The sequence below is a fragment of the Cetorhinus maximus genome, chromosome 5 (genome assembly GCF_964194155.1).
Source record: "Cetorhinus maximus chromosome 5, sCetMax3.hap1.1, whole genome shotgun sequence".
In the NCBI taxonomy this organism is placed as follows: Eukaryota; Metazoa; Chordata; class Chondrichthyes; order Lamniformes; family Cetorhinidae; genus Cetorhinus; species Cetorhinus maximus.
The window spans coordinates 170,216,713-170,241,356 of record NC_135883.1 but is presented as its reverse complement, the minus strand read 5'-3'; the positions used below and the strand labels follow the sequence as shown (position 1 = coordinate 170,241,356).

The following is a 24,644-nucleotide window of genomic DNA, read 5'->3' as shown; positions in this document are numbered from 1 at the left end:
GATGGAGCTGAGGGAATGGCTGGCTGAGTGTATCGGTCACTTGGCAGAGCTCCCTGTGAACCAAAGTAGAGATAAGCAGTGCATGACAGCACAGTCAAAAGCAGGAGAGAGAGCGCACATATTTTGTGTTGAGAGAAAGATGGTGTGGTGCAAGAACCTTACAACGGTGTTCACCACCGACCTCACTGTCATTGTAGGTATGGTCCATGTCCTCACCAGTCAGTGCCATGGTACACTCCTCAAAGTGAATGAGGGGCCTAATATGGGCCGTTCCACCCCCAGCCTGGGACCTCTCCCTGCTGATGTGAGCAGGCTTCCCCTGCATGAAAACAGGTGGAGAGAGTGTAAGTAGGACATATGGCACTACATGGAATGTTTGCGAGGTGAGCGGAGCTATGGACATGGATTCAGGCTCGAGAGGGTATGAGCCTGATGGAGATGTGAGGGTGTGAGAGAGAGTTAGTGGTGTTGTCCCTTAAGGTGTGAGATCCCTATGGATGTGTGATGGGTTTGAGAGTGTGTGAGTTGAGAGTGATGAGAAGAGTGAACTACCTTGGCGGAATGGATGAGACCATTCATCCTGTAGTGGCACTGTGTGGCTGTCCTCTTTTACAGGGCATTGGCACTGACCACCATTGCCACCGCCTCCCAAGCTGGATTAGTGAGGTCGCTGCCCATCCTGTGGCCAGAGTGGGGGTAGGGGACATCACAGCGAACCTCCACTGTGTCCAAAAGATGCTCGAGGGAAGTGTCATTGAACCTGGGGCTGCAGTCTTTTTGCCTTTCATGGCTATGCTTTCTTTGCAGCAGTCATGGGTTGGATGCACTGAGAGGTGTGCACGCGGCTGGACTTTAAATATGGTGCCCAGCGTGATGAAGCAGCGAGGTGATGGCACCGCAGGCGAATGAGACCCTGCCTGCCATGGAAACAGCATGTTTCCCGGGAATGCATAATTAATGCGGCGGGTTTGGGACGATACGGCATGAAAGTCCGCCATTGCGGCCAGCAGGTAAAATGACGTTTTACCCGCCCACTACGTCACTTAGTCCAAATCTGGGTTGATTCCCCTATATCGTTTTACAATACAAAGCAAGCTATAAAATCAACATATAAAACCAAAGTTGAACCTAATTCAATTCACTGCCTCCCCCTCCCACCACTGAAGCTTAACTTCAGGAAGCAGATAACCTGCTTGACACGCATAATGAAACACATACAATGCATATCATAGGCCAGCATCAATTTTTTTGTCAGTGTGTGTGTGTACATTTTAATTGAATTACAGATAGCTGGTCTAGTAGCCTTGATGTGAGAAGAGAAGCTAGGTTTGAAATGCTAAATATGTAAACGTAGGTGAAGTTTTAGAATGTGAGGTGTAAAGGGAATATTTCCATTTTTAAATAAACCAGAGTAGATTGAATTCAAAAGAGGGGGTGAAATGTTACACCTAGCCAGAAGAAGTTAAGAAACAGTGTTTTTATTTTTCCCAAAGATTACTGATAAAATTAGTACTATGATAGATTTTTATTAGTAGAGAGGTAAAGTCCAAAGACATAGTGAAACAATAGGAATTTGCATTCAAAGGGGAAAATATATATAAAGGAGAGAAGGCTGTGTGTAAGGGAAGGCATTTTAAGATCTAACACAAGTGTGAACAGCCTCCAGCATCTAAGCCTCAAGCTGCTGTCTATAAGGAACCAAAGCTGAGAAAATTCGCTTTGAATTCGACTGTCCAGGATGTGTGCTTTGCCTGGGTCTGTTTAAATCTATATGTTTTACTGTTGCCTTAACGGAGGAGTAACTGGGAGTTAGATTAACTATGGGAGCTAGAAGTTATTATAGTAGTAATTTGTAAGCCTATCTATGTGCTTAAAATATTTTTTTTTTAGTTTTGTAAGAAACCTACAAGACTCGGTAGCCTTATTACTACTGAATTCAAGGCACAGATCTTGAAATAAATATAAATTGTAAAATAGTTGTGGCAGTTGTTTCAAGTTTCCCTCTGGGATTTGAACAGCTCAGCATTTACCATCCGCTGTGCCGTAACAGGCTTCAATTTGCGTTTTTGCATTCACTCTCTGCAATTTAAGTATTCTTCTCTCTCTTTCCACAGATGCTGTTAGACCCGTTGAGTTTTTCCAGCATTTTCTGTTTTTCTTCCTTCGTACTAACATCTGGGGGCTAGTGCCAAAATTGGCAGAGCTGTCTCAGACTAGGCAAGCAACAGCCTGACAGTCATCCTCATGGAACCATACCTTACAGATAATGTCCCAGACACCACCATCACCATCCCTGGGTATGTCCTGTCCCACTGGCAGGACAGGCCCAGCAGATGTGGTGGCACAGTCGTATACAGTCGGGAGGGAGTTGCCCTGGGAGTCCTTAACATCGACTCTGGACTCCATGAAGTCTCATGGCATCAGGTCAATCGTGGGCAAAGAAACCTCCTGCTGATTACCACATACTGTCCTCCTTCAGCTGATGAATCAGCGTTCCTCCATGTTGAACATCACCTTGAAGGAAGCACTGAGAGTGGCAAGGGTGCAAAATGTACTCTGGATGAAGCTCACATCCCATGGATGAATTTTTAAAAATCACGCCAATCCCAGGGTTCTATTGAGAGTCGACGTGTGTCAGAGGATTGAGAATTTAATTTAGTACCCATTTTCAACAGGGGAGACAGAGATAACCTGGGTAATCTTTGATTAAAGATGAAATTAATAGTACAAAGAGAAAATAACCAGCAGCGGCCAATGTGGATTTCAGAAAGGAATACCATGTTTCGCAAAGCTGATGGTTCTCCAGGAAACTAACAGTTATAATGGATGGAGGAAATGCAATTGATGCCTTTGACAAGTTACAGCACAAGACAGATGGGGAGATGAAGGCAGGGAAATTAGTGGGAGGACAGTGAAATGGAAGGGAGGTTAGAAAGGAGGAGTAGAGAATAGGAGTTAAAGAGCACTTTCCTAGAATGGTTGTAGATGGTAGTGGTCTCCTATAGGGTTCTGTTCTGCTGCTGTGTACATCAATGATTGTGCTGTACATTGTTGGCCAAATTGTGGATAATAATGGCAAATAATTCAGAGGATCAAAGGAAACAGGGCATAGTAGGCTAAAGAAAAGTGGCAGATTGAAGTCAATGTCAGCTGGTACTTTTCAGCTAACAATTGCATACTTGGTACAGGGAAAGTCCATGTCGTGTAGATGAGTGGAGGATTTGGGGGATTTAGCTTTGCAAGATATTAAAAGCAACACCTCAAGCAGATGAAGCATGTGACAAGAGGTGTAGAATATGTAAGTTGAGACCGAATGAGTGAGTCCACATAAAATCTTCCCAGGGTCACAGTTGAAGATTACATGCAGTTTTGGGCTTCAGGAAATTTTTGAAGCAAGAGAATGGGTACAGCATGGGTTCTTCAGGTTCAATGGAATACAAATTGTGAAGAAAGACTTAAAAAACTGAAACTGTCTTTTCATTTTTTTTTTAATTCATTTCACGGGATGTGGGCTTCGCTGGCTGGGCCAGCATTTGTTGCTCATCCCTAATTGCCCTTGAGAATGTGGTGGTGAGCTGCCTTCTTGAACTGCTGCAGTCCATGTGGTGTAGGTGCACCCATAGTGCTGTTAGGAAAGGAGTTCCAGGATTTTAACCCAGCGACAGTGAAGGAATGGCGATATATTTCTTGTCAGGATGGTGAGTGGCTTGGAGGGGAACTTCCAGGTGGCCGGTGTTCCCATCTATCCGCCGCCCTTGTCCTTCTAGGCCATGGGTTTAGAAGGTGCTGTCAAAGGAGCCTTGGTGAATTCCGGCAGCGTACCTTGTGGATGGTACATACTGCTGCTCCTGTGTGTTGATGGTGAATGGAGTGAATGTTTGTGGATGTGGTGCCAATCCAGCGGGGCTGCTTTGTCCTGGATGGTGTCAAGTTTCTTGAGTGTTGTGGGAGCTGCACTCATCCGGGCAAGTGGAGAGTATTCCATCACACACCTGACCTGTGCCTTGTAGATGATGGACAGTCTTTGGGGGGGTGGGGGGTGGGGGACAGTAGGTGAGTTACTCATCGCAGGATTCCTAGCCTCTGACCTGTTCTTGTAGTCACAGTATTTATATGGCTAGTCCAGTTTTGTTTCTGGTCATTGGTAACCCCCAAGATGTTGATGGTGGGGGATTCAGAGATGTTAATGCCATTGAACATCAAGGGGTGATGGTTGGATTCTCTCTTGTTGGAAATGGTCATTGCCTGACACTTGTGTGGCGCGAATGTTATTTGTCACTTGTCAGTCCAAACCTGGATATTGTCCAGGTCTTGCTGCATTTGGACATGGACTACTTCAATATCTGAGGAGTCACGAATGGTGCTGAACATTATGCAATCATCAGCGAACATCCCCACTTCTGACCTTATGTTGGAAGGAAGGTCATTGATGAAGCAGCTGAAGATGATTGGGCCGAGGTCACTACCCTGAGGAACTCCTGCAGCGATGTCCTGGAACTGAGGTGACAGACCTCCAACAACCACAACCATCTTCCTTTGTGCTGGGTATGATTCCAGCCAGCAGGGAGTTTACCTCTGATTCCCATTGACTCCAGTTTTTTTAGGGCTTCTTGATTGCACACTCGGTCAAATATGGCCTTGATGTCAAGGGCAGTCACTCTCACCCGACCTCTGGAGTTCAGCTCTTTTGTCCATGCTTGAATCAAGGCTGTAATGAGGTCAGGAGCCGAGTGACCCTGGCGGTACCCAAACTGGGCATCAGTAAGCAGATTATTGCTAAGCAAGTGCCGCTTTATAGCACTGTTGTTGACCCCTTCCATTACTTTAATGATAATTGAAAGTAGGCTGATGGGGCGGTAATTGGCTGGGTTGGATTTGTCCTGATTTTTGTGTACAGGACATAGCTGGACAATTTTCCCCATAGCTGGGTAGATGCCAGTGTTGTAGCTGTACTGGAACAGCTTGGCTAGAGGCCCGGCAAGTTCTGGAGCACACACCTTCAGTACTATTGCCAGAATATTGTCAGGGCCTGTCATTAGTATATTCTGAGGTTATTTGAGGGGTGTTTAACATGAAGAATAATATGTTTTACATTGCAGGGTGCAATACTCCTGTCCATGTAAAAGTACATTCTGCACTCTGACTTAATTTGCACACATTCTGTGGCAATGTATGTAATTTTTGCAGGAAGTTTATTAACACCAGTAGGTGAGGCACGACTTATTTCCAGATCAGAACCCAGTGGGGTGGTATTTAAATTTGTACAAGCTCTTCCAAAGTTTGAGGAAAGGGATGTTGAAGCATTCTTTATTTCATTTGAGAAGATAGCTAAACAGATGAACTGGCCAAAGAAAAACTGGGTATTGCCCATCCAGAGCAAATTAACAGGTACAGCACAGGAAATGTATGCCTCACTGTCAGAGGAGGTTTCTAAGGATTATGATGTGATGAGAAAGGCCATTTTGAGTGCATATGAGTTGGTTCCTGAAGGATACAGACAAAAGTTTTGAAATTTAAGGACGCAGCCTGGGCAAACTTACACTGAATTTGAAAGGGTTAAGCAAAGTAGTTTTGACAGGGGGATATGAGAATTAGGAGTTGAAACTACCTATGAAGCTCTGAGAGAGACTATTCTCTTGGAAGAAGTTAAAAATTCCCTACCCTTTGTAATAATTTATATGTTGAAGATGAAAGGGTTGCAACTGCTAGACAGGCTGCAGTAATGGTTGACGATTATGAGCTGATCCATAAAACGAAACCTTTTTCCCCACCGCCCACATAAATTAGGAAAGGATAGTGGGAGAGTGAAAGGAAGGCAAGTAGCCAGGGTAAAGAATGGATAGCTGGGTACCTTGAGATCTCCTCCCCAGATCAGAAGGAAGGTACTGAGGCTGGAGGTGTAACGTGAAGGCCTATGTTTTCCCATTGTAATAAAGTGGGATACATTCATTTAGAATGCTGGAAGTTGCAGGGCAAGCCCATGGGACTTATTGGAGTTCATAAGAAAATAAGGGTAAATAAGGATGAATGCAGGTGAAATGAATAAGGTATATGAGAGATATAAGGGTTTTTGTCCAAATGAAAGATAACCCCTTTTTCATCAAATGATGCAGGTAAACCCATGACTATATTAAGAGACACAGGAGCTACTCAAAATCTTTTGCTGGAGAAGGACTTAGCTTTCCCTCCAGAGAGTTCAATGAAAGCTAAAGCATTGGTAAATGGGATAAGTGGAGAGCATATCCCGGTTCCATCATAAAAGGTGCAATTGGAGTGTGATTTGTTGTCTGGATTGGTGGTTGTAGGAATGGTTAAGAAATTACCCACGGACAGAGTTGATTTACTCCTAGGGAATGATTTGGCAGGAGTGAAGTTTATAGCCGCGCCCATAATTATGAAAAGTCCAAGAGAGGCTAAAGAGACAGAACAGTTACAAGAACAAGTTCCAGGTATTTTTCCATCGTGTGTGGTGACCAGAGTAATGGCTATGCAAAGTCCATCATCAGAGGTCAAAGTAATATCACAAGCAGATGTTAGAGTAGCCAAAACTTTCATTAAGGGCGAGGATAATTCAAAGGAAGTGTTTAGCATGTCTTCATTAATTGAGGCTCAGAAAGCAGATCCAGAGTTAAATAAGTTAGCACAGTCAGCTCACACTAAAGCTGTGGTGGAAGGAGTTCCAGAGTGCTATTATATTAAAAATGGAGTCCTGATGAGGAAATGGAGACACCCTCACAGACCTGTAGATGAGGAATGGACGGTTGTTCATCAGATGGTCCACCCAAATATCATATGGAGATATTACGAGTAGCACTTGAAATTCCTATGACAGAACATGTAGGAATATGGAAAACCCAAGCATTGATAAACAGGCATTTTACCTGGCCAAGACTCCACAAGGACAAAGTGCATTTTTGTAAAACATGTCATACATGTCAGTTAGTAGGTAAACCTCAACATGTAATCAAACCAGCACCTTTAATACCCATACCAGTTTATGAAGAACCATTCAGTCGGGCATTAGTAGATTATGTAGGACCAATACCCAAAACAGAAGCAGGACATCAGTATACCCTTACAATCATTGATGTGACAACTCAATTTCCAAAAACTATCCCTTTAAGGACAATTACAGCTAAGGTGGTCGTGGAAAAGTCAATCCAGTTTTTCAATCTTTATGGGCTACCAATTGAAATACAATCTGGCCAAGGTTCTAACTTCATGTCTAAAATTTTCCAGAACATGATCAGCAGTTTGGGTATCAAACAACTTAAGTCTGCCTATCATCCATAGACACAGGGAGCTTTAGAGAGATACCATCAGATTCAAAACCATAATTAAGACCTATTGCCATGAACACACAAAGTATTGGGACAAAGGATTAGATGCCTTAGTATTGATACCAGAGATTCTCCAAATGAATCTGCTGTATTTAGTCCATTTGAATTGATCTATGTTCATGAAATAAGTGGTCCATTAAAGTTGATTAAGGAAAAGTTCCTAAAGCAGATAGATGAATTCTCCATGTTGGACTACGTGTCCACGTTTCTAGACTCACAGGAGCATGTAAAGTAGCACAAGAGCAATTAAAAATTTCACAAGCCAAAATGAAAGAATGGGCAGACAAACATGCTACAACTAGAACATTCCAAGCAGGAGATGAAGTATTGGTATTGTTGTCTTTGCAGGGTGAATCCCTGAAGGTGAAATTCAGTGGTCCATATAAAGTAATTAGGAGGGTCAGTAAAGTGACTTATCTGATAGATACTCCTGAGCAGAGGAAGAAGAAACGGTTATGTCACATAAACATGTTGAAGCATATCGTCACAGAGAAGATGATAAGACAGAGCAAATGTGCCTGATGGTAGGAGTAGTGGAGGTTGACAGAGACAATAAGAGCAAGGTAGAAGGAGAAGTAGATAGTGTACAAAGCGAACTTCCTACAATTCGACTAGCAAACATGAAAATACTGGGACAGTTAGACACTGTGTTCTCATATTTAGAGGAAGGACCACGGGAAGATCTAATAAGGTTACTTAAGAAATAAGGAATTTGTAGGGATACATCTGGATGTACTACGTTAGCCAAACACGATGTGAATGTAAGAGACTCAGTGCCGATAAAATAACATTCTTATCGGCTGAGCCCAAAGAAACAAGCTCATGTAGAAATAGAGGTCCAACGTATGTTGGAAAATCAATTGATTGAGCCTAGCCAAAGCAGCTGGAGTTCACCAGCAGTGCTGGTTCCTAAGCCGGATGGATCCACTAGATTTTGCATAGACTTCAGGAAAGGGAATGTAGTAACGAGGACAGATTCGTACCCAATTCCTTGGTTAGAAGATTGCATCGATAAGGTTGGCAGTGCCTCATTTCTTTCTAAAACTGATCTATTGAAGGGGTACTGGCAAGTACCATTGACCTCAAGGGCTAAAGAAATATACACCTTTGTTACACCAAGTATCAAAGCCTAGTCTTGCCGTCTGGGCTTAAAAACACCCCAGCTACATTTCAGTGACTTAAGAATCAAGTCGTTGTTGAAGTACCTAACTGTGTGGTTTATTTAGATGTTGTAACACATGGGAAGAACATGTAAAGCAATTAGAGGACCTGTTTAAGCAATTGCAATTGGCTGGCTTAGTCATAAATTTGGCCAAAAGCAAATTCGCAAAAGCAAGGATAACTTACCTAGGTCACATTATAGGTCAAGTGTTGCCAAGAACAGCAAAAGTGAATGCTCTAATAGAATATCCCATTCCTAAAACTAAATGAGCAATCCTGAGATTTTTGGGAACGTGTGGGTTTTATAGGAAGTTTGTGCCTAACTCCAGCACAATAGTTTTCTACTTTTCTGCCTTTCATTGCTAGTTTTGTTTGTTTCCCTGTCTTTTGTCTCCCTGCTCAGGTTCCCATTGCCCTGGCAATCTAATTTAAACCCTCTCCCACAGTACTAGCAAATACCCCTGTGAGGATATTGGTTCCGGTCCTGCTGGGTGCAACCCGTCCAGCTTGTACAGATCCCATCTTCCCTAGAATCGGTCACAATGTCCCAGGAATCTAAATCCCTCCCTCCTACACCATCTCTCCATCCACGTATTCATCTGGTCTATTCTTCTATTCCTGATCTCGCTAGCATGTGGCACTGGGAATAAACCTGGGATTGCTACCTTTGAGGCCAAGCTTTTTAATTTATTTCCCAGCTCCCTATGTTGTTGGTATGGATATGGACCATGACCACTGGCTGTTCACCCTCTCCCTTCATAATATCATAGAGCTGTTTGGTGACATCCTTAACCCTGGCACCAGGGAGGCAACACACCATCCTGGTGTCATGTCTCCGGCCACAGTAACGTCTATCTGTTCCCCTTATGATAGGATCCCCTATCACATTTGCTCTCCCACTCTTTTTTCTCCCTCCACCCCGTGCAGCTGAGCCACTTGTGGTGCCACGGACTTGACTCTTGCTGCATTCCCCTGAGAAGCCATCTCCCCCAGCAATATCCAAAATGGAAAACTACATGCCTTGTGCTTTCACTCTGTCTGGTGGTCACCCATTCTCTTTCTGCCTGTGCACTCTTTACCTGCAGTGTGACCACCTCACTGCATGTGCAATCCACAAAGATCTCATCCTTGTGGATGTTCCACAGTGACTCCAGCCACAAACCCAGCTCCAAAACGTGGATTTTGAGTAGCTGCAGCTGGAGATGTTTCCTGCACACATGGTTGCCCTGGGCACTGGAAGTGTCCCTAATTTCCAACATCGCATTGGAGGAACATTCCACTTGGCTGAGCTGCCCTGCCATGACTTACCATCAATCACTCCCTTTACTATTACTTCCTCTAGTTTAGAGAATATTAGGTACAGTAGAAATACTCATCAAGTCCGACTTACCAAGGCTACTGCTCTTCTTACTATGGAAAGGTAGAAAATGAAAGGATCCCTCCTTCCTTCTTCACTGAACTCCGTCTCTCACCAAACCCCAGTTGAAGCACTCTAATGTAACCCAAAGCAGCACTCTAGTACAGACAAAAGCTGCAGTCTAGATGGCTTGCTTTAATGCTGTTTGAACCTAGCTTCTGAAAACCTGTTTAAGCCAGTTAAGTAATTAACTAGCTGCAGCTGCAAGAAGCGCCTATATAACCCCTGTTTTAAAGCTGGACTAAAACTTAACCTAACCCAAGGAGAAACTTTTAATTAGTTGCTAAATTAAAGAAAGATTGGACCTTAGATAGAAATTAACCCTTAAAAGTCTCTCTCTCACCAAATTCCAACTGAAGCACTCTAATGCAACTGAAAGCAGCACTGCAGTGCAGACAAAAGCAGCATTGCTACCTTCTGATGTCATCCCAAGGTATAGCACCCCCCACCTTCCCTGGACGGCTTGGTGAAGGACCTCCAGGGAGGCTTCGCTGAACCATGGGGCAACATGTTACTTTCCCTGTGACTTTCTGGTCTTGGCAGAATCTTAAATGACAGCCAGGCTTATGTTCTTCCCCTGCAGTTAGTGAATAGCTGTCCAGATGCCCTTTAAATATGGTTCCCGGACCTTCAATCCCATGAGGTAACAGCTAGGATGGCAACTTCCACCCACCCCTGCTGTGTGCTCATGGGACCCACCAAAGAAATGCCCAGCAGCGCAGGAAGAGGATGATTGATCTGTACTCCACCAAGGTAAGTGGAAGTCCACTCTAAACTGATAAGTGTAAGGGCATCAAGCACTTTTAAGTGTTTGAGTGCACAGAGATGTCACGCAGGAGTTTGGGTTGCAGCACATTCGCGGACGCATAAGTTATGACCTGGACATACTCAGCCATCCCGCTATCCCCTGCCACCCCCCCACCCCCACACGCGGGAATCACTCCCATTTCTGCATCCAACCCCAAACTTGTCCCTAGAACAGAATATTCCAGCCTTGATCTGGAAATCTTCCCAACAGTAAGAGTTATGAAACTGTATGGAAAATCTCATCTACAGTTAACAAGACCATCCAGTAAAACAGCAATGGAGCAGTCACTGAGCAACAAATGCTGGCTTTGCTAGTGATGCCCACATCCCATGAAAGAATAAAGAAAAACTCTGCCTCTCCACAGATGCTGCCAGACCTGCTGAGTTTTTTCAGCACTTTCTGTTTGTATTGAGGAATATACTGTGATGGTGATAGTAATATATTACATGATAGTTTACTAATGTAAATTTATTTTAATTAATTAAGTGAATTGTTATTTCATCTGAACCATTTCTAGGTGTCGTAGGTTGCCCAAAGGCCTGAAGGAATGGCAGGCATTTCTGGATCTGAAGAAGAAAATAGATGATTTCAGTGAATCATGTCCGCTCCTGGAAATGATGTCCAACAAGTCAATGGAACTGAGGCATTGGGAACGGATATCTGCAGTTACAGGGCATAAATTTAATGTGACATCAGAAACATTCTCTCTGAAAAATGTTATGGATGCTCCTCTGCTCCATTTTAAGGATGATATTGAGGTATATTGAGTCATTAGTCAATATAACTGAAATCTCATAGGAGGAGAAATTGGTTTTGACTGATTGCACAAAATGAGTAACAGTGAATTGGAAACCAGTTTTACACTTCGCCCTATTTTCCTTTCCATTGACTTCTGCTGAAGTTCAATTTTACATCCCACCCTTCCCTCTTCCTACCGATTCTTCAGCCTCATTCATTCCACTCCACTGTAACTTGGAATTATTATCAATCCTATGTCCTCTCAGCAAACATACAACATTCCAGACAGCCTATTTCAAAGCTATCCTGCACCTGCTTCTGCACTTTCATAAGGATGCTATTTTTATCATTCATTTCCGGGTGTCAGCATCAGGCAAGGACACATCTCTATTCGCACTGTCAATTGTTATGCTAGGCTACTTCAGATGAAATCTCTTCTCATCTCAATCCTAATTTACCAAATCCTTATCATGAGATCATGTCCCCATTATCTGAATTCAACTCAGGTAAAACAACCTCCCAGTGTTTACCCTGTCAAGCCCCTTCAGAACCTTGTACATTTCAATGAGATCACCATTCATTCTTTTATAGGCCCAATTTACTCAGCCTGTCATTATGGGACAACTTTCTCATCACAGGAAACAATCTAGTGAACGTTTGCTGTATTGCCTCCAAAGTAAGCATTTCCTTCTTCAAGAATGGAGACCAAAACTACATACTGTTTCACCAAAGCTTCTTAGTATTGTAGCAAGACTTCCTTATTCTTATGTTGTACCTGCATGCAAACTTTCTGTGTCCCTTGTATGAGAACATCCAAATCCCTATGAACGTTAACATTTAGAAGATTCACAGCTTTTAAAAAAAAAACTCTGCATTTCTATTCTTGGTATTAAAGTGAAAAACTTCACACTTCCCCACATTATATTCCATCTGCCACTTTTTACACGCACACTTAACTTATCTCTTTTTGCAGCCTCTTTGTGTCCTCCTCACAGCTTACATTCCCACCCAGCTTTGCATTGTCGGAAAATTCGGATATATAAACCTTTGGTCTCTTTGTCTAAGTCATTAATATAGATTGTAAAAGCTCAAGACTGACACTGATTCTTGCGGCACTCCACTAGTTACAGCTTGCCAACCTGAAAATGCCCAGTTTATCCCTACTCTCTGCCTTCTGTTTGTTAACCAATCCCTGCTAATATATCACCCCCAACTTCATGCATTCTTGCATATTAACCTTTTGCGTTTTACCTTATTGAATGCTTTTTAGAAATCCAAGTGTACCACATCTACTGGTGTACTGATCCTTTTTCTATTCTACTAGTTGCTATTTGACTACTATCCTCAAAATAAATAAATAATATTGCTTTTTCAATCACAATTTCCTTTTTGTAAAACCACCCTGACTCTACTGTTCCCTATCATGACATTCATTTTCACTCCACTGGAATGGCTTCCTGCAACATGACACTATGTTCAGTTTGCCCATATACCCAGGAGTTCATGTTCTCATCCACCTGAGCAGCAAGTACCTCACATTTGCTGCTCAAAGGCAAGGACTGATGCTCCTCCATCACTGTCTTGTATTCCCATATCTGTCTCACAGTTGCACCCTCTTGTCTCTGACAATTGACTAATTGTAAAGTGCTAATTAACTTAAGGATTGTAAATAGCTCTCCTCCTCCCTGATACTCTGCAATGTCCGCAGCTCAGACTCCAGCTCCATAATTATAAGCCGAACTTCCTCAAGCTGCAGTCACTTACTGCAGATATGGTTGCTTGGGACTGCAAAGCTGACCAAAAGCTCCCAAATGCTGCATCTACAACACACCACCTGTTAAGCTAAACTACTCACTTAGTTAGAAAAACAGCAAGTGCTGTAAAAACTCAGCAGGTCTGGCAGCATCTGTGGATAGAGAAACAGTAGCTTCTGAATTCCCGATTATCGGATTTAGGAGGGGGTACCCCAGAGGTGTGCTGAGGAATCCCTCTCAGGTGTTCCCATATAAGGGTTGCAAGGCAATTGCCCAGAAGTGCACATTTCCCTTGGACAATTCCCCGTGCTGGGAACCATCCAAAAATGTGCTTGAAATTGCAAGCTTTGAGCCAGGGTGACACCAGAAAAAGTTAGAAGAACTAAAACCTCTTCTAACTCCTGGGTAACTATCGCAAAGACCCAGACTGACCCCCACAGGACTCCCCCCACACCCCCAACACTGCACCCACAGGACTGCCCCCACAGCCCTGACACACCAAGTCCCCACCCCCCGACAGCCCAATCCCCACCCCACACCTCCAACCTCTGATCCCACCACCCCCACTTCCAACATGTCTCCAGACCCCGATCTCTGGCCATCACAATCCCAACCCCAAACCCCCGATCTCCTAAACCCCCTGCCCATCCCGACCTCAGACCCCCCACCCAGATCTTGGATTCCTCCAACTCCCTTTACCATGGCAGACCCCCTCCCCCATGTCCCACAGACGTCCAACCCCTTTACTCCTCCCCCAGACCTTGGACCCCACCCATTCCTCAAGACTTATGACCCCCTCCACCCCGCCCCACCACCCGGAGATCCAACCGACCTCCCATACCTGACCTCAGACCACACACCCCACGATCCCCAGTCCTCCGATTGCCCCCACCTTCCCTAGACCTCTGACACCCGTTCCCACTCCCCACAGATCCCCAATACCCTCCTCAACCCCACCACCCTGGACCTCTGACCAACCCTTCCCCAACCTTGGACCCCCCAAGCCCGCTAGACCTCCAACCACACCCCAACCCCTCCCCGGACCTCCACCCCACATCACTCCCTCCAGACCTATTATTAACAAAGGAAAAGATTTCAACCCATACATGAGACTACAATTACTTAATACAATAACAAATTCTAAAATTCCCAATTAACCTGACTGGAAATTATACACCCCCTTTAAGGCAACAGTCTGAAATAGATTTTAAATTTAAGAAAACAAGCCAGCAAATCGCCACAGTACTCACTTGACAGTGGAATCCCAAAAGCTTAACTCCTACTTTAGTTACTGGACACAGCAGACTTTTGCAAATGTGGCTGCAGGCTTCCCGAAGGCTGTTTCATGCACTCCTGTTAGATCTCACACGGCCCCCAAAACAAAGTCTTTTATTCTACTTTATATATGTTTCTCTCTCTTTAATATGTAAATTCCATTGTTCCATATGTCTTTGGAACTTTATCTTTCCCATAATATAAAAATCTTTCATGTTGCCAATATGGTCAGTAACCTTTGGGAAAAATAAACACACTGCTTAGCCTTGCTTATCTAGTTAGTTGTAAACATCCTAAGATCCCTTTGAAATCCAAACAACCCCTTCACGTACCTTAAACTGAAAATTCCATTCGCACCTTACATGCTAAGATCCCATCCATGTTTACTCATTTGCATTTCAAGTACATTTCTACACCTAACTTTTTTGATAATTTCAAGCTTGCTGTCTACCTGACCCCAAGTGTAATTAAATCACACAGACAGAACCATCTACACTCGCACCCCTAAACCTACTTTACAATAAACCAAAATAATATTATGAAAATTATTACACTTCTGTAACAGTTTTTGCTGAAGAGCAAAAATGGGAGTAACTTTAACCCCCAAAATCCAGTGGGTTTGTCTTGTGTGGCACATTAAAATGCCATAAATCTCAAACCAAAACAGTCTTCAACATACCCACTTCCAGGTTTAATGACGGCCACATGAGGGGTTGTGCCCAATCCATTCTCAGGAGACCAGACAGTCTTTAAAACCCTTTAAGGAGGCTATGTGCCTCAATTTTCACAAAGTTTCTATTTTTAATTTATGTTGGCAGGTTTTCCCAGGCTTCGGGAAACCCAGCAGGTTAAAAGAAGGATAAGAGGCCTGAATTATGATTAATAAATCATTAATACTAATAGTTTGTAGTAAGGAGTGAAGAATTGGGTAAATATTCAAAGGGCAAATACTCAATGGCCGTGGGGAAAGAATAGTTGGTGTGGGGACTAATTTGATAACTCTATCTCAAAGAGCCAGCACAAGCATGATCATTCCATGAATTCATAAAGAAAGTGCCACTGTTTGTGGACCCGTGTTTCCTACAGACACAACAAGCTAAACCCATAACCCCCACACTCTTGCGGGATTTGTATGACGACCTATGATCTTTCCATAACCTCTTTCAATTACCCACCCCCCACCCTCCCAGGATCTCCAACTCACCCCCATCTCCTCGACACCTTTTGCCCCTCCCATCCCATTTACCAACTCCCCTCCAAAATCCCCTCGGTCACTGAGACCACTGGTGATTACCTAGTTCCCCTAGGTAGATCGTCACTGTCTGCCCACAATCAATAACCCCACTTCACCATGTCTCAACTCCCCCCAACTCCAAGATGTCTCCGCTCCTCAACAATCTCTCCCCCACCACCACAAAATGTACGTACAGCCTTGGAAGAGAAACTGTTAACCTGTTACGAGTAACCTGCGACGAGTAACCCACCTTCGGACTCCCCAAAGCCTGTCCACCATCTACAAGGCACAAGTCAGGACTGTGATGGAATACTCCCCACTTGCCTGGATGAGTGCAGCTCCCACAACACTCAAGAAGCTTTTCACCGTCCAGGACAAAGCAGCCCGCTTGATTGGCACCACATCCACAAACGTTCACTCCCTCCACCACCAATGCATAGTAGCAGCAGTGTGTACCATCTACAAGATGCATTGCAGGAATTTATGAAGGCTCCTTCGACAGCACCTTCCAAACCTATGGGCACTACCATCTAGAAGGACAAGGGCAGCAGATAGATGGGAACACCACCGCTTGGAAGTTCCCCTCCAAGTCACTCACCATCCTGACTTGGAAATATATCGCCGCTCCTTCACTGTTGCTTGGTCAAAATCTTGGAACTCCCTCCCTAACAGCACTCTGGGTGTACCTACACCACATGGACTGCAGTGGTTCAAGAAGACAGCTCACCACCACCTGGTCAAGGGCAATTAGAGATGGACAATAAATGCTGGCCTGGCCAGCGAAGCCCACATCCCATGAATTAATTTTAAAAAAACTCTGCCCAGGAACCTGCGGGGAAAGAATTCAAAACCATACTTCCTAATTATGATGACACTTCCAACCTACTCCCACCTTGCACCTCCAAAATCAGTAAATATTAGGACAAATGACTCTTCAGCTGGTCAAGGTACATTTTAGATTTTGTTTTACTTTTTGATTTTTTTTGTTAAACTGTCCAATCACTGAAAAAGGTAATGACTGATGATAATGTTCATCCTTTTTTTCAGGATATCTGCATATCCTCTGTCAAAGAGAAGGACATTGAGGCAAAACTAAATCAGGTGATGCAGACCTGGACCAGTCAGACCCTGAGTTTCTCTTCATTTAAGAGTCGAGGTGAACTATTGCTAAAAGGACTGGAGACAGCAGAAATTATAATGATGATGGAGGATAGTTTAATGATCTTGAGCTCTTTACTCAGTAACAGGTACAAGCAACAAGTTACAGCACAAGCATCAATCATTTGTAAGGTAATGAAGACAATGTTAGGAGGTGTGATTCAGTGCTTCGGAAACAACATGGGTTTTAAGGAGGGTCATAAAAGAGGAGTGAAAGCTTGAAAGAAGGGGTTTAGGGAGGAAATTTCAGAGATTATGGCCTGGACTACTGAGTGCACAGCCAACAATTGTACCACTTGGCACTATTGACTGAAGGTGCTTGAAAACATTTCAGCTTTGTCTCTTCTACTCATCCTGCATTCCCATGTCCTGAAGACTCAAAACTGTTACTTTTAAATTTAAATTACATTAATTTTAAAAGTAACATTTTTATGCTTTGAAGACACACAACATTTGCTGAAGAAATGAAACAACTAGAGGAATTTGTCAAAATCCTTGACCATGTGGTTACTTCCTAATTTGTATTAATTTTCCAACAACTTCATGTTTGAACCTTTCCAATCCATAGGCGTACCTGTACCAGATGGACTGCAGTGGTTCAAGAAGACCGCTCACCGCCAGCTTCTCAAGGGCAGTTATGGATGGGCAACAAATGCTGGCCTTGCAAGCGATGCCCACATCCCAATAAAAAACAAAAAAAGGTTTACCTCCTTGCCACAGCACTGAAATAATGCTAATTAAAATCACAAATGACAACATCCTTGACTGTAGCCATGACAGTTACCAGTGCCTGCCGGATCAATCACTGCCCCCTCTGATCTCCATCAGCTTGGTCCCCATGCAACAGAGGCAACAGAAGCCATGCTGCAAAAAAATGAAGGCCTCAAAAATCCCACCATGTCAGCCCTTCTCAGTCAACACCTCATTTCCAAGCTCTCGACCTCCCGCCATCGGGAGCTATAGTGTGCCCGTAGCGACTGGTTGATCCTAAAGTTTACCATAACAAGTACCTGCAAGGCGTTACTTGGCCCACCAGAGAACATCATGATTTGTTTGATCACAAAAACAAAGACATACAGGGCCTATTCCAGTGTAAGCACAAAGTAGGTGATTGGCTGATGGGTACTTCCTATTTTTCCTATTTATCTTAACTCGGGAATTTCAACCTTGGTAAGTAGAACATATCTTGAATTAATAAGAATATCAGCAGAGGCAGCATTAGAGAAATTAATTAAAATTTCATTAGTAAAATAATGAATGAATTAAATGTTATAAATATGACAGGGCAGGTGATGTGTGTCTGCTGCAGAATGTGAGAGCTCGTGAATGCCAGTGTGATCCAAGGCAAACTCATCTGCAGTAAGTTTCTGTGGCTGGAGGAACTTCAGCTCAGAGTCATTGAACTGGAGGCTGAGCTGCAGACACTACGACACATCAGGGAGGGGGAAAGTTACCTGGACATTTTGTTCAAGGAGGCAGTCACACCCCTTAGGCTAAGCAGAACTTTGTGTTGGTTAATGGTCAGGGACAGGAGGGTGCGACTGTGAGTCAGGCAGGTATGGGGAATCAGCATGCAGTGTTTGAGGAGCCACAGCCTCTGACATTGCCCAAGAGTTCCAAGGTGCGTGCTATCTGTGCATGAGGAGAAGGACTGCAAGCTGGATGAGCGGACGGTTCATGGCACCATGGTGAAGGATGCCGTTCGAGTGGAGGAATGATAGGAGTGATAGGAGACAGTATAGTCAGGGAAACAGATACTGTCCTCTGCAGTCACGACCAGGAGCTCTGATGGTTGTGTTGTTACCAGCCTGGTGCCAGAGTTAAGGACATCTCCTTGCAGCTGGAGAGGAACATGGAATGGGAGGGGGAGGATCCAATTGTCGTGGTCCATTTGGGAACCAATTACATAGGGAGAACCAGGAATAATGTTCTACTATGAGAATTTGAGTAGTTAGGATTCAAATTAAAATGCAGAGCAGGTCAAAAGTAATTATCTCTGGATTGTTACTTGAGCTATTTACCAATTGGCATAAAGTCAAGCAGATTGGAGAATTAAATGCATGGCTCAATAAGTGGTGTGGGGAAAGAGGAGTTTGAATTCATGGGGCACTGGCATCAGTATTCAGGGAAGAGTGAGTTATTCCTTTGGGATGGGCTTCACTTAAACCAGTTTGGGACCAGTGTCCTGGCCAATCACATAATTAGGACTGCAGACAGGGTTTTAGACTAACAAAGTGGGGAAGGGTTCAGGTGAAGGGAGATTTAGAAATCCAAAGAGAAAAGTAGAGGCATCAGAACAGTGTAACAATCAAGGTAAAGGCAAGTAGAATGGGACAAGATGAGCCAGAGAGTTTAAGAAAAATTGTACTTCAGTGAATAAGGTCATTGCAAGGAATAGAAGTAAAACATTAAATTAAAGGTTCATCATCTGAATGCATAAAGCATCTGCAATAAGGTTGATGAACTAGTGGTAAAAGTAGAGGTAAATGATTCAGATCTAGTTGTCATTGCAGAAGCATGTTGCAGATTCTTGAGGGTTGGGAAATAAGTATTCCAGAGTGCACAATATTTCGGAAGGGTGGATGGAAGGATGGAGTGGTGCTGGGGTGGGATGGGGAATATGGTGGGGGGTTGTGGGGGAAAGCTGTGATGGTAAGGAATGCCTTGGGGACATTGATGGGGCCAGGGATGGGGGAGGGAGTCTGACCTCAGTGTATCATGGGGTAGAATCAGTATGGGTGGAAATTTGGAATGACAAGAGTTGGTTGGATCTTGTGTTGTGTAATGAAGCAGAGTTGACCAATACCAACATAGTCCGGGGTCCATTGGGAAATAGTAATCATAATACCATTGGATTCTATGGTGAGAATTTTCCTCCTGTCGGAGGGGTTGTGCGGGGGGAGGTGGGGGCGGGCACGGACCCGATCGGTGCCCCTGATCAGGCCTGCACCGCCATTTTACGTGTTCCATGCCCAGAAGCACTGAGCGCTCCCTGTGCAGGCGGTGGAGGGGGGTGGGGGCAGGGTGGTTTCCTGAGTCGGGGCCTGCGCGAAAGAGCGCAGAAATCTCCCTGAGGCACAGAGCTGCCTCAGGGAAATTAGTTTAAGTTCCCAAAAGTTTAAAGTTTAATAAAGAAAACGAAAAATTTTAAGACATGTCCCCTCATATGACAGTGTCACATGAGCTGGGACATGTCAATGAACATTAATGCAAAAACGTATTTAATTTATAAACCCTTCATGAAACCTCATCCCACCCATGGATGAGGTTCCATGAAAAATGCGAAGGCCGCCTTGGCTCTTCACCTACCCGCCAACCTTAAGGTTGGACGGGCAGCTCAGTTTATTAGTTTAATTGATATTTAAATGGCCTTAATAGGCCTTTGACAGTTTGGCGAGCACGCAGCTGACTCGGCTGCCCGCCCGCCAAACTGAAAATGTAAATGACATGTGGTGACGTCGGGACACCTGCCCGACATCACCGCGTGTCATTTTACACCTCCGTGAGTGGGCCCCGCCCCCCCTCGCCGAGCCGAAAATTCAAGCCTATATTAAGTTTGGAAGCGGCATACTCCAATCATAAACAAGAACCTTAAACTAAAATAAAGCCAATTACATAGAGGAGAACTGGCTAGGGTTAGTTGGTAAATAGACAAAAAGCTATGGCAGTTTATGGGAGACATTTAAAGAAACAATTCAAAAGTTTCAACAAAATATGTTTAAATGGAAAGCAAAAACTCAGCAAATGTCATGGTCCCAGCTGATGTTACTACTGGGCAAGTCAGATCCCAGGGTGAAACCTGGCTTGATGGACCTTAACTTCTGTATTTTTTGTAGAAACCATGGAGGCAAGTTATGAAACAAATTCACAGGAGTCTGCTGATGAACTTTTAACACAGAGAATAAAATATTTATTAAACAAGAAAAATGAACTATATTACACCAGACAAAAAGATTGGAGAGATCTCAATATAAACACAAGGAAATTATTCAAATATTCACAATTCCTTCCCTCCAGCTATTTCTTAACAGGCACATGCAAATTCAGATAAGTAAAACAATTTACCATATCTATCTTATACTCTAATATTCAGGGTAAGTATGTGGTACATGTGAACCAACTGGCGAAATATGGTCAGACCCATCACACCCCAAAGTAAATGACAGATCCGGACAAAACAGATTCTGTGCATTTCTCAACAACTCACCCAGATGCTTATCACACCATGAGCCAACCGGTCTCAATGAAACTGTCTTTCTCACAAGGGTTTCCAATGTCCACATTTGAAAATCTCATCTTGGAATTTTCTCCAAAAGTCATCCCTACTCGGACAGCTTTCACAGGGGTCCACCTCCAGAGTTTCAATCTTGCCTTCTGAGACTCTTTTCTCCTGGATCTCCGAATACACTCACACTTCACTCTCCAAGCACACTTTCAGATCTTTGGCCATGCCAAGCAGAATACCACTACTCGAAAAGGATAGCTTTGCCCTTATGGCCCACAGCACAGAGTCATCAACCTTTGGCTGCCATTGAGCTTCAGGGCTTCTCTCAAGCCCACTTTGCTTCAAGTCTGCCCCCCGCAGCTCTTTCTTTAACTTGGAGCCTTTTTTTCTCTGCTCCTTTCTCTCAAATTTACTTAACAGGATCTGTTTCTGATCTCTGCCCTTGTTCCTTACCTGGGACTGTCTTCTGGGACCTCTTTTCTGTCCCATTCCTTGGTTTGGGACATTCTTCTTGGTTTAGGGCCTTCTATCTGTCCCCCTCTCCATGTTCTGCTCCCTAGGAAACCTTTTCTCAAATGGCAACACACATGGGTCCAGTGCCACAAAAGATCCAATGACCTTCTGCATTCAGGAAGGGTGAGTACCGTGTTGCCTCAGCTCACTTAATGCAGCAGTCACACTGGGAAGCTACCCCCTCACTGCCCCTTCCCGGCAGCTCTGAGTACAGTAACGGCATTGAATCATTCATGGCATGTATCCTTCGCTGGTTGTGCCAGCAGATATTGCCCATTCCTAGTTCACCCTGAGAGGGCTGAGCTAGGATGGGTTCTGCCTGCGCTGCATGTGTGACACTGACACCCAGAGTATAGAATGGGGTTGAAAGTCAAGGATCTGACCTTGACATAGCGCTGTAACTGCGAAGCATGTCAAAGTCAGGGTGCTAACATGCTAGGAGGGGAGCTTCCTGGTGGCGAGGCACCAATCCATCTGCTGGTCTTTGCGCTCCACGTGCTTGTGCCTCCTTGCTTAGCAAAGTAACACCTTGTGGTGCCACATGTGAAGGAGGCAGCATTTAGGCAATGGTGGGGGGAGCCAGCCCTGGCTTCTTTGGGTGAGTGTGCGACAGCTGTGGGGTAATGAAGAACTGGAGTCCTGCAATATCCCACTCTGACTGGGCTGGCAGGGATGCGATGGGAATTCAGGTGCAGGCAGGACTAATCAATGCTCTTCTCTCCTTTTCAGGAGAAGACTGCGCACAATTCCACAAAACGGATGCGACTGGTGGAGGCCAGGCCCAGTTGGTGATCCTAACACCTTATGAGCAGCAGGCCATGGATCTGGAGGACCGCCATGCCCCAGGTCCACCGGTGGTGGTGAGGCTGGGGTGCCATGGGGAGGTATGTTTGGCAAGCACTCAGGTCACCATGTGTGTCCCTGAAGCCACGGCACTGCTGAATGCTCAGTAATTGAAGTTAGCGACATGGGTTGGCCATTAATTATGGAAGGATGAGCGCATAATGGTCCGGGGGAGCGGTATGCAAGTTGACATTGTTTGTACTGTAACTAATCAAATGTCCTTTTTCTTCCTTTCAGCATCACCGGAGAAGGGCCGGGAGGAGGAAGCAGAGGGGCCACCCCTCACCCCTGAGGCCCCAGATGAAATCCACTCACCAGCATCACACTGCCTCTGCCAGGCAGGCACCAGCGCAGATACTAGCACTTCAGTGGGAATTAGATCTTCAGCTAGTGTCCTGGGGCACAGTGGTGAGGACACTTCACACTCGCTTGAGGTGCGGGCAGAGACAGACAGTGCCCAGGGCGTCGGCGGTCGGTGGCTGATGATGTGCCTCTGGAGTCGTCTGTGAGGCAGCAAATGCTGGAAGTGCAGCAGGGTATCGGGAAGATCCGGTGGAGATACATGAGGCTATGCGTGGCATGGTACCTGTGCTTGAGGAGTCCATGCGGAGCATCAATGATGCAATGAGCCTCATGGCTGAGCGTCATGCTTCCTCCATGGAGTGGCGACTCTCATGGAGAGGCTCCTCCAGGAGACCAATTAGGGCTTCCTGGGGTTGCGCTCAGGCTTGCAAGCCCTCAGTGGCATTGGCCTCAGCTGGTCAGTGCCAGTGTGGGAGATGGTTTGGGCAGTAGGTATCCCAGCTTGGTGCCCATCCATCTACGGTGAGCAGAGAGGTCCAAAGCGACCTCATGTCTGTGCAGCAGCTGCCTGACATCTCTGCGGGCTCCTCTCAGGTGCTCCGGATGAGGGCAGCAGCTCCTCCGCCCCTCTGCCAGTGACCGTGGCATCTGATGCGGCTGCGGTAGCTGTGGAGCAGCCAGCTGTGGAACTGGCCTCTCCCTCCCAGGCAGGGCCATCAAAGGCTCCATGGGCCACAGGATGTCTGCCAAGGTCATCGAGGCCAATAGGACAGCACAGTGAAGCAGGCTGTCTCAGATTCTAGTGCCAGTGAGGGGTCAGCACCTAGGCATAGCACCCATAAGTGTAAATTTAAGGCACCTTAGACAAACCACGGGTTTCTCACTGGTGCTTTTATGTTGGCCCATAGTAGCTTCTGGAAGACTTGGTGTGATGTCCAATGCCTTTTTTTTGCTTAATGAAGCTACATTTGCTCCCTCAATAAATTTTGACATGTTGCCATGCCTCAGGGTGATTCCTTACTTCTGCAAGTAGACGGGAACCCATGATGCTATGAGTGAGTTGTTTGTCATAGAGCTTTATTGACAAGAGCCTTTGTTAATGTTAGTTTCCAGGCAGATTTAGTACTCAGGTATTGAGAATGGAGCCTGCAGCCCTGGCGTGTGTTGAAGGTCTATCTGTGATGGGATAGCTGAAGGTTCTTTGGATTAAAGCCTCCCAGGTGTCCCTGCCTCCCTGGAGGATGCCCGGGTCAGCGTCTACCCCCTCAGCGTTCTCCTGTGCGGACTCATCGTCGGACTCACTGTTGGACTCATCATGTGTGTCCGGAGCAACTGCGTTTTTCTCGCGCACTGCATCGCCCCATCCTAGCGGCAGATTGTGGAGAATGCAGCATGCAACCGCTATCAGCGACACATGATCTAGTGGGCATTGGAGTGCGCCCCCTGAATGGTCCAGGCATCGGAAGCGCATCTTGAGAAGACCGATGGTTCTCTCCACCACAGCCCTTGTGGAGGCGTGGCTCCTATTGTACCGCTGTTCAGCCTCTGTTCTTTGATGGCAGAGAGGCATCATGAGCCACCTTTTGAGGGGATAGCCTTTGTCACCCAGCAGCCATCCATCCAGCCATGCTGGAACACTGAAGAGCCTTGGCACCTGGGAGTGTCTGAGTATGTAAGCGTCATGGGAACTGCCTGGGTACCTTGAACAAACTTGTTGAATCAGCATCCTGTGATCACACACTATCTGCATGTTCATGGATTGGAAGCCCTCCCTGTTGACAAATGCACCGGGCTCACCTGCTGGCGCCTTGATGGCCACATGTGTGCAGTCGATTGCACCCTGGACGGGGGGAGAGGCCAGCAATTGTCGCGCAG

The 24,644-nt window shown here is 45.2% G+C and overlaps 1 protein-coding gene across 1 annotated transcript in view; it reads left to right on the top strand.

Moving 5' to 3' along the window:
* LOC144681152 (dynein axonemal heavy chain 8-like) overlaps positions 1 to 24,644 on the top strand; it is a 1,929,890-nt gene that overhangs the window by 841,822 nt on the left and 1,063,424 nt on the right. Inside the window, exons 32-33 of the mRNA XM_078542879.1 lie at positions 11,244 to 11,484; positions 16,775 to 16,974. Of these exons, the coding sequence (XP_078399005.1) occupies positions 11,244 to 11,484; positions 16,775 to 16,974 (441 nt within the window). The remainder of the gene's footprint in view (positions 1 to 11,243; positions 11,485 to 16,774; positions 16,975 to 24,644) is intronic.